Source organism: Psittacula echo (assembly GCF_963264785.1).
Source record: "Psittacula echo genome assembly, chromosome: 5".
NCBI lineage: Eukaryota > Metazoa > Chordata > Aves > Psittaciformes > Psittacidae > Psittacula > Psittacula echo.
The window spans coordinates 16,704,071-16,717,583 of record NC_137739.1 but is presented as its reverse complement, the minus strand read 5'-3'; the positions used below and the strand labels follow the sequence as shown (position 1 = coordinate 16,717,583).

Here is a 13,513-nt window from a genome sequence, read left to right as displayed (position 1 = left end):
CTTTATTTCCCATAGTACTACTGACTCACACTGGGCTTACTTTTGTATGCAAGTATTATTTCTCCAAGTAGACCAGAATCTGCCTTGATGCGGACAACAGAGCTTTAAACTATGCCATCAAGTCTGTTGCATTTACAGTGTTTGTGACATGAACATTAAGGTTTGGTAATTTAAAGCAGTTACAAGGATTACGCTGTTGCAAGGCGAGTTTACTTAAGAAATAATACAGATTTTTGGTTCTAACCAAATTAAAAACCTCAGAAGCTTCCATATTCTTCAGCTTTGTACATGGGTATGTCACCAGCAGTAGTGTGATGTTCTTTAGATTCACCCATGAATATCAATGAAGACTAGTAAGACAACTGATAGGAATGAATCTCTTATTAACAATACAGTATAAATAGCAGCAGCTATCTGCCTGCTATTTTGGTTCTGCAAAGGATGTTCTAAAGACAGTAAATGCATTTAAGAGAGAAATTACACAGATAAAAGCCACAAAGATCATTGCTTTACACCTACACATGCATACTATAATAACAAAGGGCTTGAGGCATGGAGGAAGAGCAATAACATGATTTGTAATGCCCACAGCTAAGTTTCCCAAAAGTCTTTCCACTTTGAAAATGCAAAAAAATGAAAGAGAAACTGGGGAGTAGGGAGGGAGAATTCGATATCTAGCAGTTATGATACTATAGTGTCAAAAAAACACCACAAAGAAAATACCAGTCTGTCCCATCCTAGTGGTGACACCAAGTACAACAGGTAATTTTTATATTGGGAAAGTTTGCAAAGCTTTCTGGGCTATGGAAGGTGCTCCTGAGAAAAGTTCACCTTCCCTTGCAAGCAACCTGCCCCAGGAAGGAAGAAGATGTGCAGCTCCACAGGGTTGGTTCTCACTTTCCAAGTTAGGTTTAGGATCGCAGGGCTTGGGGAGAAGGGTAGAGGTAGGATTTGAGCACAGCTCAAGTCTGTGTGTGCAGTATTAAATATTCATTGAAGTCAGCTTCATTACTGATTCTTGTTGACTGTCAGTCACAAACGCTTCAGTTTTATGTGAAGGCTACTCAGAGGGGAGAACAGACATTAGTTCTGCTTGGCCTTTGGGTTTGCCCAACCTGTAAGAAAACCTTATGAAATTGATTCTATTCTGACAACGCAAGTTAGGCAATTGCCAGAGAACACTATTTCTTTTCAGTCTGACACATATCTCTGGTTTGGAAAACTCTGACAATTAGGCAGAAGACTTTAATAATACAAACGTCACATAGTCTAAGAGAAGACATGAAGGGAAGGGAAGGAAAGGAGAAGAAAAAAACAACTGAATGCGTGCAAGTACAGCTATGGAATTAATTCCTTAATAACTCTCTCTTAAAAAGGATTCCTTCTGGCAAAAAGAATAGAAAAAGATAACCTTCTAATAGAAAAAAAACTCATGCCACGGCTAATTTTAAAAAAATCAACTTCAATATGGAACAATTGCTAAAAATTCATTAAAATTACAGCAGTAAAGAAACAGATCAAATAAAACCAGGTCCTACAAAAAATAGTTATTATATCACTGATGCTATTTTCATTTAACCAACACAATTTGAAAAGCCTTTAGGCCTCATTCTGTATTCGGAAGTAATAGTGCAAATCTGGTATGATTGCCAGTTGAGAGACAGAAAAACGCAAGTTTATTCCAGCACTAAAACCACATCTAAATTATGTATTCAGAGCCCTGAACTCACTTTTCTGTGTTCTCACACAGCTTTCTACATCACAACTAGGAGCATTTGGAGCTGATTCAAACACACATTTAAGAGTTATAACCAGCAGTACACTAAGAGAAACAAAAACATTTAAGAAGAAGTATAAAAACTTAAAATGAAAATCAGCACACAGAATGCCAACAGCAATGTGTGAAAAAAATTAAATTAAGTTCATGCTAAGAACAGTTATTACACATAAATGTGGGCAGGAATATAACAGCTTTTTCAGTCTCCATTTTGACACCTTCAGGAAAAACAAACATGCATTTTCAGATGCTTCAAACAAGCTGAAGGTCCTCACCACCCAAAAAGGTTGCAAACAATTTCATAGTATTGTTGAGGTATGAAAGCATTACTGCAAATTTTTCACACAATCTGATTTGTTTTCTTGAGAAGCATTAAAAACCATCCGTGAAAAAGTAAGCAAGCTCACTGAAGGAAGAAGCAGAAGGAAGAAGCAGAAGAAGCCTTTTAAGCAAATCTCCTAAGTGTAACCTCTTTGGCTTCGGACAGTATTTTTAGAAAGCAAGCCAAACCCTCATTTCCTATAATCAGTTTATGCTGCAGACATGCTTTATTCAGAAATTAAGCATGACAGCATGACTCCTTAGACAGTTTCTATTTCAAAAGGCAAGTTTTCTTACCATATATAAGGTTTCCAGTAAAACTCAAATTGATAAATATGCCTAAATGAGATAAAACTAAATAAATATTTCACAATAGAACTTTTTGTATTTATTTGCCATTGTAGATGCCACGGAAGGACATGAGCTTATGAGGGCTTTGGGAAGAAAATAATGAAAAAACAGATTTACAGTTATTTACAGGACAGCCACTGGCTGCATTTGCAAAGAAGTCAGAGATTTAAATGCATAATTCTCTTAGACTTCTTTTACAATTTCATCCATTGGTTCATGAATAGAACTGGCAATCTTATTTCCTTCTTAAAGCTTATCATTCATTGCACAATACTGAACCAGCTGCTTAATATTTTGATGCTTGAATTTAAAATGTTCAATCATGTGAGGATATAGCAAAGTAGCGAAATCTTTGTCTGTGTGCATGCAACAGATTTCAGGTCTCCTGAAAACATTTACAACTTGGATGTTAATTTAACATGATGTAGCTACCATTTGTTTCCAGACTGATGGAACCTATTGATTCCGGTAAAGCTTTGAGCTTCGGTAAAGCTCTCTTTTAATTTCACTGCTTAGATACAAGTATTTTGCATGCCATTGGTCTCTACATTAGGTACAATGTGTGTGTGTCTTCAGTATTTTGACCAAAACCAAATCATTATATCACTGCAGCACTTTGTAAAATTGAATCATAAATACTGCAATTTAATACTATGTAAATCAAGGCAGTCAAGCATACAAAAGCAAACAGGAAAACCTGGTTTTCATGTCCAAGGAGAAGCCTGTCTAAACTTACACAGGAAATAAACGTTTTTAAAAAGAAAAAGAAAACCCAGTCTTTGCAGTGCTGTGCTTATTTGGCATGCTGTCAGAAGAGGGTGTTTCTGCTCACAGACATGTGGCTGCTCCTGTGTTCCAGGGAACTATAACCCTGGACATGAGGTACCACACATGATGTCTGATGCCTGAAGAGTTAGGCAAATTCTGTCTCAGTGTTCCCAGACAAGCAGCAGCCTTCACTGCCTGTAGTGGATAAAGAGAACACTGCTGAGACTGAAGGCTCTACTTACCAAGTCTAATTACATTCCTATTCTAAACCATTTCTAATGCATTTCAAAACCCAGAAATAGTCTGGCCTCTTCAGCCTTTCAGAAACTGTCAAGAAAGTAATCAATAGAAAAGAAGAAATGTTTGGGCCTACATATTTATGTTTCATCATGTCTGATACGAAAGTAGAATTTTATTTCACTGGGAAAACAAATTCAGTGTTGTTTCTGGAGGTGGACAAGCTTCTTCCAAATAACATTTGCAGAAGAAAAGGTTGATATGGTGTGCCTTTTCATGCCTGGTCTCTCTCCAGATCACTATAAGAAATGGTTAAATGTATAAAGTGATAAAGGTGGCCAGCAGAGGAATAACACACAGTCATAAAAAGTAGGTTCCACCAGAGTTATGAAAATAATTCATGCGTAGTTCTATACATTATGTATTTTTCTTTACTTCTATCAGTATTGGGAATAAAAATAATGAGAAAGAACTCACAGAAATAAGATGGCATCTTCCTTTTTAGTATATCTTAAATAAAGGCAAACTGGTATTAGAATTTTTCAAGGAAGAAAGGCAACTATTTAGATCCATGTTAGTTTTTTCCCCCTCACCCAAGAAAAAACTTGTGCTAGTTTAGAAATTATATTTCTTTGATTTTCAGATGAATTTCTGCAAAACCTCTCACATAGAGTTGCCTTATATCTCAGAAGCCTTTGAACATACTGTCTTAGATGCCAGCTTAGAAAAGCAAATGAATAAGCAATCACACATTCAGATGGGATGAACAACATCACCGCCAAAGGCAGCAACCTAGTATCTCCCTGGGCAAAGTTCTCATTGTGTCTTTGAGCCAAGATTCATTACTTTTTTGTCTTCCCTAGAGTTTTCACTTTCATTACTTGGAGAGAGAAGTGCAGGGTTCCCATAGCTTCAGGGAACTACACTCATGTCTCAGCAAAGTCATGGCTGTTGAAGCAAAGTCTTGTCATGAAGTGTTAAATATTACATAGGGATAGCTTTACTGTTACACAGAACACACCTACAAATAGGCAGTTAGTGTATTTAGCTGTTACTTGGTGTGTCACTGTAGTAATTTCATTGCTATCCTGTCCCCTAGTACTTTCCGTTGGTTTGCTTTCTTCATCTCTAGCCCTAAATTTGAAACATAGTCTCTCTGTGGCTAGAATAAAGCTCAAGGCTTCACAAGGCAGTTCTTAAAATATGTTCAGATAATGAACAATTCTGTGAAACATCTACTGGGATATAGGATTCCCTCTATATTTTTGCACCTTCTGACTGTGACTGAAAGATCTCACTGAAGCTTTTTTTTTCTTTTTTCTTCCTTTCTTTTTTCTTTTCTCTTTTATCTTTTTTCTTTTCTCTTTTCTTTTCTTTTCTTTTCTTTTCTTTTCTTTTCTTTTCTCTTCTCTCCTCTCCTCTCCTCTCCTTTCCTTCCCTTTTCTTTTCTAATGCCTTCAGAGCTTTTTATAGGGGCTCACTCCTTTGTGGATTCTCCTCTCTCACTTCAAAAGTTCTTCAACTCCTGGGTGCCTCCTTTCACAAAAGCTGTAGGACACATTTTCTTTCAGGGTTCTATACATTTCCCATAGCTATAAGTAGTGCAAGAATTCAGTCATTTTATGGACCTACAAAGATAAGAGGATTAGCAATGAGGAAGAAAGTAAAAACTACTGCTTCAGAAGTACCTAAGGCCTCCTTAGTTAGCTGTACTTTCTACACAGAAATGCTTATAACTGCAGAGTTTTACAAGAAAAAAAGAAAGCACTACATAGTGCTGAAGCATGTTCACATGACTTTGTGCCAGAAGTGGTTACACAGCCACTTGGAAGACTACTTAACTCAAGGACCAGAACAATATCACACAGCTTGAGGGCCAGCTCTCAGCACAGGTAACATACTCAACTGCACGCACTGAGAAATTCTGACCCTATTATAGCCACAAAGATTTTTGCCACTGATTTTCAAGAAAACATATTGTCATCCATGGTACTTACACTAGAAGAGACTCACTGGTTTACAACCTTCTATACCTGTGGATTAGAAAAAATACGTGAAAATTCAAAGTTTGATCATGGCCAGTCCTCAATCAGGGCAAGAGCAAGGCTTTCCTCTGTTAATGACATATGTGGGCAGAACGGTGGAACTTCAATCAAAATGTACTATCAAAAGCTGATTCCTTTCTGGCTACCTCATCTAAACGAGCCTAAAGTCACTGCAGCTTGTCTATGAATTTCAATGTCCTTTCTATCCCAAGCAGCTTGGTAGCTATCTTCTTTCAAAACCAAAATTCAAGGAATAACGCAAGAGTCCCAACCTAGATATTTGACACTGATACTGGCCAAGTCAAGATCAAAACAAAACAGCCTTTAAGGCGCTGGCGGATTCATAGAATCATGGAATAGTTAGGGTTGGAAAGGACCTTGAGATCATCTAGTTCCAACCCCCCTGCCATGGGCAGGGACACCCCACACTAAACCATGTCACCCAAGGCCTCATCCAACCTGGCCTTGAACACCACCAAGGATGGAGCATTCACAACCTCCCTGGGCAACCCATTCCAGTGCCTCACCACCCTCTCAGTAAAGAATTTCTTCCTTATATCCAATCTAAACTTCCCCTGTTTAAGTTTGAACCCGTTACCCCTTGTCCTGTCACTACAGTCCCTGATGAATAGCCCCTTCCCAGCACCCTTGTAGGCCCCCTTCAGATACTGGAAGGTGAGGAATGGAGTAATACCACCTTTTAGATAAGCTCATGGTTATACATGAGCTCCAGCTGCGTGGGATTTCAAATCTATATTCCCCATCCAGAAAGGTACACTCCAGCTTCTGCTGGGATGGTCCCCACTCTGATGAACTTGTGCTTCAGAATTAAGAAAATTCAATATTTATTCATCTAGAAAAACAAAGGAAGAGAAAGCATCTCTTTAGCTTAATAGTTAAGGTGCTCAGCTGGGAGGGAGATGTCCTTCTTTTGATCCTTACACTGTTTCTCTATTTTTTCAGTTATTCGTTTCATGCGCAGCAGGAAGAAAAGCCCAAATTCTCCCCCCTCCCAGGCACAGGCTTTAGGTTGGAAAAAAATCATATTTTAACATTTTTTCCAGCTGAACAGCTACAACAGTAACTAAATTTGTGGGTGCATTACCTTAAAGGAGTAAAAACCTTACAAAAATATTGAAACTGAGAACATTTTTATAATTAGCTGCCAAGACTGGAGGGAGGGAATATAAAGAAGAACACTCAGAATTAAAGCCCTTCTTTTCTTATTGTTCATTTGGCAATTTTGCAATTCTAATTCTTTACTTCCTTTGCAAACATGACAGTGATATCTTTAAATCCTATTTTACTGATTTATATACAGAAGCCAATGCAAAAAGCACTTCTATAGCACCTTTCATCTGAAAAGTCAGTATACTCTACAAATAGCAATTAAACTTCCTAACACTTAACTACCTCCTCCAATGTGTTAACAGCTCATTTTACAGCTGGTGAATCCAAGGCAGAGGGAAGTTGAGTCATGTACCCAAGGTCACATAAGAAATCCATCCTGTAACTTCAAAATGTCTCTTCACATGTTTGAAGTCCACAAACTATTTATAGGGGCTGGTTAAGAAGAAAAATAAACTTTCTGAGATTCATAACTGATTTCTAAAGTAGTTGGCATGAGGATGCCATAAACATCCTTTTCCTGATAAAACATCTGTTACAAAACCATGCTCAATCTTAGTCTACTGAATCTTTTCTGCTTTGAAAATCAGAAGAAAAGTCCCTGTTTCTGCATGAAACTATCATCAGGTTATTCACACTGGTGCATAGCACACTGGTATGAAAAAACCTATAATCTAGTCAGCACATTTCAAGACTTGCCAAAAGCCTTTTTGAAAAACTGAACAATTTGGGTTTATCAATGTTTTTTTGCTATGTATTTGCCACAATGGTACTTCCCCCACCCAATTCTGGTACGTGTGCCTATGTGTAAGCCTGAGCATGTAAGCTGAAAGGAAACTGGGGTTTTAAGAGATTAAAACATTAGAGAAGGAGGCTGGCTTTCAGTGGCAGCATGATTCTCCTAGGCATACATAAGAAATTCTTAGGCAAAGCCCTACAAACCGTAATTTGATCAGGACAAACACAGACAGTAGCTCTCCTACACTGTCAATGCCACACAAAACACAACCAACCAGACAGCTTTCTGCTTGACTTTGATGATGAGAACAAACCAGGCTTTGATCTGTAAATCCTCTTCAAGCCCAGTTTCCAGACAACAGTTGAGAAGTTCCTAGAAAGGGACTATGGGCTAACCTAGTTTAAGTAACTTTAATGAAACCATATTTACAAAATTGATCATTTAACTTTTTGTATGGTCATAGAATCATAGAACAGTTTGAGTTGGAAGGAACCTTAAAGAGCATCCTGCCACAGGCAGCAGGGACACCTTCCACTACAGCAGGTTGCTCAAAGCCTATCCAACCTGACCTTGAACATGATCTTCAACAAGAAACAAATACAGTTGAAAATTTTACATCTAACATTGCATAACCAAGAGCAAAATCACAGATGTGCCATAAGTACAGTCACTGTCAGCCTCATTTCTTCCTTGCTTAGTGTTTACAGTGGAGGTGTTGTTTATGTGGAACAATACTACTACGTACTCTCTGTGAGGACATCAATCTTGATGTATTTGGAGATCTGAATAACATTTCTGATGTGTGACAAGATTCAGAGCCCTGGGACCACTGCTGGCAGGAGCAAGGGTGTGAGTGAGCTAAAAATAAGAAGAAACTAAGGAAGTAGCTCAAGCTTGTTGTGGCCTTTTCACTTGGCCATACAAAACAGAAAAATGTCACAAAAAATCAGGCAACACAAATATCTGCAAGTTTGGTCATCATTTACGTAACTGCATCACCACAGAAGTCATTATTTGCCTCCTACTTGATGATCAAATATCTTGGTTATGTAAGACAAATTGCTCCAGCTTGTCTAAGATGAAGTTAAAAGTATAAACTTAGAATTTTAATCTATCCTTACATGAGATTAACTTAGTTTTTAATTTTTCTATGCAAATTAAACCAATTTAAATGTGAAATAGCCAGACAAATGTATCTATATTAGGAGCTGGACATAATTAACTACGCTGAATTTAAATCACGTAAGTTAGCGTGACTTCTCCTAGATAGACAAGGTCTAAGCCATGACATAGAAGATCACTCTCCCAACCAGCTGACTTGCAATGCCTTTGATGTAAAAACTTATACAAATAAATACTTGTGTAGATATTCACAATGCCTTTTCTGAAACTGTTTCTCTCAACTATTGAGAAATTAAATGAGAAATTACAAATACAGACTGCATTTCTCCCCTGGTTTTACTCAACTTGCATAATACTGCTTTGTGGCACTCAGTGAATATTAACAAATTAAAAGGACAAGCCACATTTAGAACTTGAAAATGCTCTTCCAATGAGAAATAGGTACAACCTCTTGAGTATTCAGATTACAGATCTCTAAATCAAACAACTCACCCCAAAAACAAAGAGAACTTGGCAGGTTCTCTTTGTAACACATTGCAGGTCTAGCAGCAACTGGAACTGCTCATCCTGTACAAAAATGAGAATAAGCCATTATCTGCATTCTGGTCTGGGGTCTGTTTAAAACAGAAGACACCTGTATGCTGTAGGAAAGCAAGAACTCATAGCTTAAAGAAAACCAACCGACAGAGATGAGTAAAGCATACAAAGCCTAATTTTATAGCACAAATGAGCAATTTCAGCTCATCAAAGAGGAGGCATCTCTTTAATGACAAAATTAAGGATTTAAGTGCAAAGTCCAATTGCACAGTCATTATACAAAAAAATGTCATGAAATGATAAACAGCAACTGCTTTTAGTAGTATTCCTCACTGTTGAGGGGCCAGGACAAGGGGGATGCAGACCCAAAGCCAGAGCTCGAAGATTAATATGGTGCTCATGGGAATTTCACTGCCCTGGATAAAGACCCAGTTCAGAACTAGAGAGGAGAAACTGCAGAGTGCAACAAAAGCCTCCTAGAAATACTGGGGAGAGAGAAAAGGAGGGAAAATAAGCAAAAACAGTGCAGGGAATTACAAAGCTACTCATCATGATGACGAGAGGAGATGAGCTGTACAGAAAGCTACATGTAGGAGACTTCTGCAGAGAAGCCTTACATGGCATAGCTTCAAGGAAAATGGATGGATCTAGCCAGGATATAGCAAAAGTCAAATCCAGACTGACACAATCATATATTCAAATCACACCACTGCTGTTTAACACACCACTCTGTTAGTTGATCTACATATCTGGCAGCATCTTAAATAAAATTCTAGAGTTTTGAAGGGGATAACTAAACCTTCTTCACATAAAAGGCAAGATCTTCAAAAAACAAAATTCAGTTAAGCTTGCTTAACCCCTGATACTTAGTCTCAAAACTGACACGAGTTGCTGGAGTGCTGTAGAATGCCTTTAGCATCCTGAGCATGGCTTTTTAAGCAAGGCTAGCAATACAACAATCATGCAAAAACATGCACTGAAAGGCACTTGCCTAGGAAATTGCAGAGGGCAAACTTGTAATTTGAGAACTGTATTGCAGTATTTGTTGGCAGGGCTATTGCTGTATGTCTTAGCAACATTGGCCTCAGACAATTATGTCAGAATCTGGAATTCAGAATTTTCATTGACTGTAAAATCACAGGGTCAATACATCACCTTCAGCAACCCAAAGAATTTTCAGCCCCATAAAGCATTAGTGAACCTCCAACCATTTAGAAGAACAGATTCCATCCTTCACACACCGCTGGACCTTACAACTGGCTTGGTTAAACACCCACATGCCACTTTGCATTTAAAGGGATGTGCTCTCATACACACCTGTGCCCATAATGTAAATATCAGCACAACTTGGATGATATGGGGCAGACACAGTCTTTTGTTAAAGGGCACCAGGTTTTAGTCTGAATACATGAAAAGCCTAGCATAACGGCATCCAAAAATATGCTACAGAGAGAAAATAAGGAGTGGGAGGTGGCATGAGTTGCTCTTGCTGGTGGACCTGTGGGTGTATCTAGTCCGCAGATGTAACTACATGTCATGCTGTAAACTGTAACATTTTTCTTGTGTCCAACTGATTTTTTTTTTGTCCTCTACCCTTTTTACATCCAAATAGCTGACAAAGTCAACGATGACTTCTACACCAAACGCCGGCATCTTGCAGAACTGGCTGCCAAGGGGAGCCTGCCACTCCATCCAGTGCGCCTAGATGAAAACAGAGCTTACACGATCGACAGTGGCCTAACCAAACAGAATGGGCAGAAATCCAGAATGGCAAAGATACACACGCACCCACTAGGTTACAATACCCACTACAAGACCTGGGATCCCAATGACCAGTCTCTCAGACGACAAGCATACACAAACAAGGGGAAGCATGGTATGGGAGACCCAACACTAAGCGACCCACTGACAACCCGGAGCCAGCATTATTTGGGCCCACAGCCATACTTCATAACTAACAGCAAGACAGAAGTAACTGTTTGAGTTTGGTTTCCTTTTCCTTTATTTTTTTTTAATGAAATCCTTTAAAAATACACACAAATACACACACAACACAAACACTCAACTGAAAGGCAAAAAATAAATTTAAAAATACAAAATAATAATACAAAAAAAAAAAAAAAAAGAAGAGAGAAGGAAGGAAATTCCACCAGGACACTCTTGGTATCTAACCAGCTGTAGGCCGAAGAGTGGGTTAATGCCATTCAGCAATACACACTGAAGGTTGAATTATAAACTCCATTTATATTTCACAATGGAACATAAACCCTTGTGACTAAATTTTTTTACTTGAAACTAAAATCCATGATGAGAAGTAGCACAATCTATAGAAACTTTATGTCTGCTTAAATATTTACACTACGTTCCTGCCTTGAGACAGAGGAAGAAAGAGAGAACAATATACTATAATATATTGTTTCAGAAAGGAATTTTGTATAAAACCTATTAATAATCACTAGACCTGTGAAAAGCCGAGAGTAAACATCTTGGTACAGCCCCTAACATCTACTATCATAACATCTACTTTCATACCAATCTATAGAAAGCGCAAAAAATACAAATACAATAAAGGACAAAGACTCTTTCACAAGGAATTAATGAAGACTGTTACAATTAAAAGCATATGAAACCTTTCTGGCTGGCAAAGAATTTTGCAGGATGATAACAAACAGCAGGAGATTTTGAGTTTACTTCATTTGATTTGAAATTTTCAGGAACCTCCAAAATAAGAAGAGACATATCATATGACACAGAAAGCTGCTGGGGGAATAAGGGCATCAGAAAATTCCCTCGCAGTCCTCCTCGTTTCGGGCAGATGGTAACAATTCTCACTTTGCAGACTGTCAGGACTTTTTCTTCACCTATATGTTTTGCCTATCTTCAACTGCTTCAGACTGAAATTAAGCGTGGGTGGTGCCTTTATTGTATTACTATTGTTCAATGACAGTCTTGTTTCTCAAAGTGATACCCTGTTCCTTTAACCTATTTCCTCATGTTTTGCTAAGGATGACAAGGGTTCTGCCCTGCTCAGCCTGCTCTGTTTGTCCTGAAGGGAAACTGGACTATATCTCCATGCATTGGTTGCAGAGGCAAGGCCATTTAGTTAGCCCCTCAATTTTCCCAATTTAAACTTTTTCCCCCTAGTCTCTCATTTTGTATTTGCTTTAGCCATGGTAGTTCTCTGTAGTTCAACTAAATGTTATATGGTATAATGTCTCTATCGTTTGGCTTTCTATAGTGGCGTTCCCTCTTGGTGGACTATTTGGTGGAAGAGGCTAACAAACTAGTCTCAAATGTCAGAGATCTGGGTTTAAACTAAACAATCAATTGGACTCATGGTCTTGTTTGTGGTTCTGATGAGCAGAATGCCTTGTTTGTGTGAGTAAAGCCACTCTTGAACCGGGCACTGGTAGCAGACTCACAGTCCTGGGCCTGTAAAGGCTTCGGCACATCCGCAAAGAGATAAACAGAGTTGGGATGGGATGATGGTGCTGCAACAGCCTGATGACAGGCAATGAACTCAATCTTTCACTTAAATTTCTGCCCTTCCACCAGAAAAAAGTCATTTGGCTAAATTCTAACTAACTATCTTACTACAGTTGCATTCTCACTAGCTGTCAATTCTTCTGGAGATTAGTTTTGGAAGAGTATGCGGGGAGGAGTGAGAGCTGTTCTGTTGTAAGAAGAATTGGAAGTGGCATTTCTTACTGTATTCAACTGACTGGCAGTGCTTCTTACTCAAGGATGCAAGGGCTAAATCTGAAATGTGGTTAAATGGAGAGACCATTGGTTTTTAGCTATACTGAGGTTGATTTGCATCCTGACAGCATCGGCATCTCTCCATAAACGTGCTGCTAAATTGTATCATCACATCTTTTGAGACTATCAGAAGTGGACGAAGCCCATGGGACAAATACTTTGCACACAACCCAGATTCTCCACTATCTTACTTTTATTCCTTTAATCTTTATTGCCTTCACAACTGGCTGACTTAATTTGACCTGTTATGGAATGTTGCTGTTAATCCATATGCTTTAGATACACATTACAGCTGCACTCTAATTCACACAGATTTCGTGTAACTTGAGCATATTTTATGTGGAAATATTTTAGTAACTGTATGTTCTGTTAAGTAAACCCGTGTTAATACTTGTTAACTACAGAGTTTATGATACCAATAATACTTCCTACAATAAAATGTTTGTTTGTTTTTTAAGAATGTTTATTTGTAAACATATGTATTCACTATATTAATATGAATTTCTTACCTGGCAATAAAACTGATTCTAAGTGAATCCAACTTGCTGGCTCATTCCTAAACTTGTATCATTGGGCCAATTTTTGAGTATTAACTGGGCTTCTGGGGCCTCTCACTGCAGCCAGTGGGGTTCATCTCAGCACAAACAATGACTTGACTCTGTCATTGGTAGTCTTGTGAACAAGAGGTTCTTTGGGAAGCAGCTGCATGTTTTACATGTTACACATGTG

General features: G+C 38.3%; 1 protein-coding gene across 1 annotated transcript in view; it reads left to right on the top strand.

Annotated features, from left to right (window-relative positions):
• The window catches only part of SHISA9 (shisa family member 9), a 185,110-nt gene extending 173,563 nt beyond the window's left edge, over positions 1-11,547 (top strand). Inside the window, exon 4 of the mRNA XM_080619885.1 lies at positions 10,638-11,547. Within this exon, the coding sequence (XP_080476011.1) occupies positions 10,638-11,008 (371 nt within the window). The 3' untranslated portion in view covers positions 11,009-11,547. The remainder of the gene's footprint in view (positions 1-10,637) is intronic.
• Positions 11,548-13,513: the final 1,966 nt, after the last annotated feature.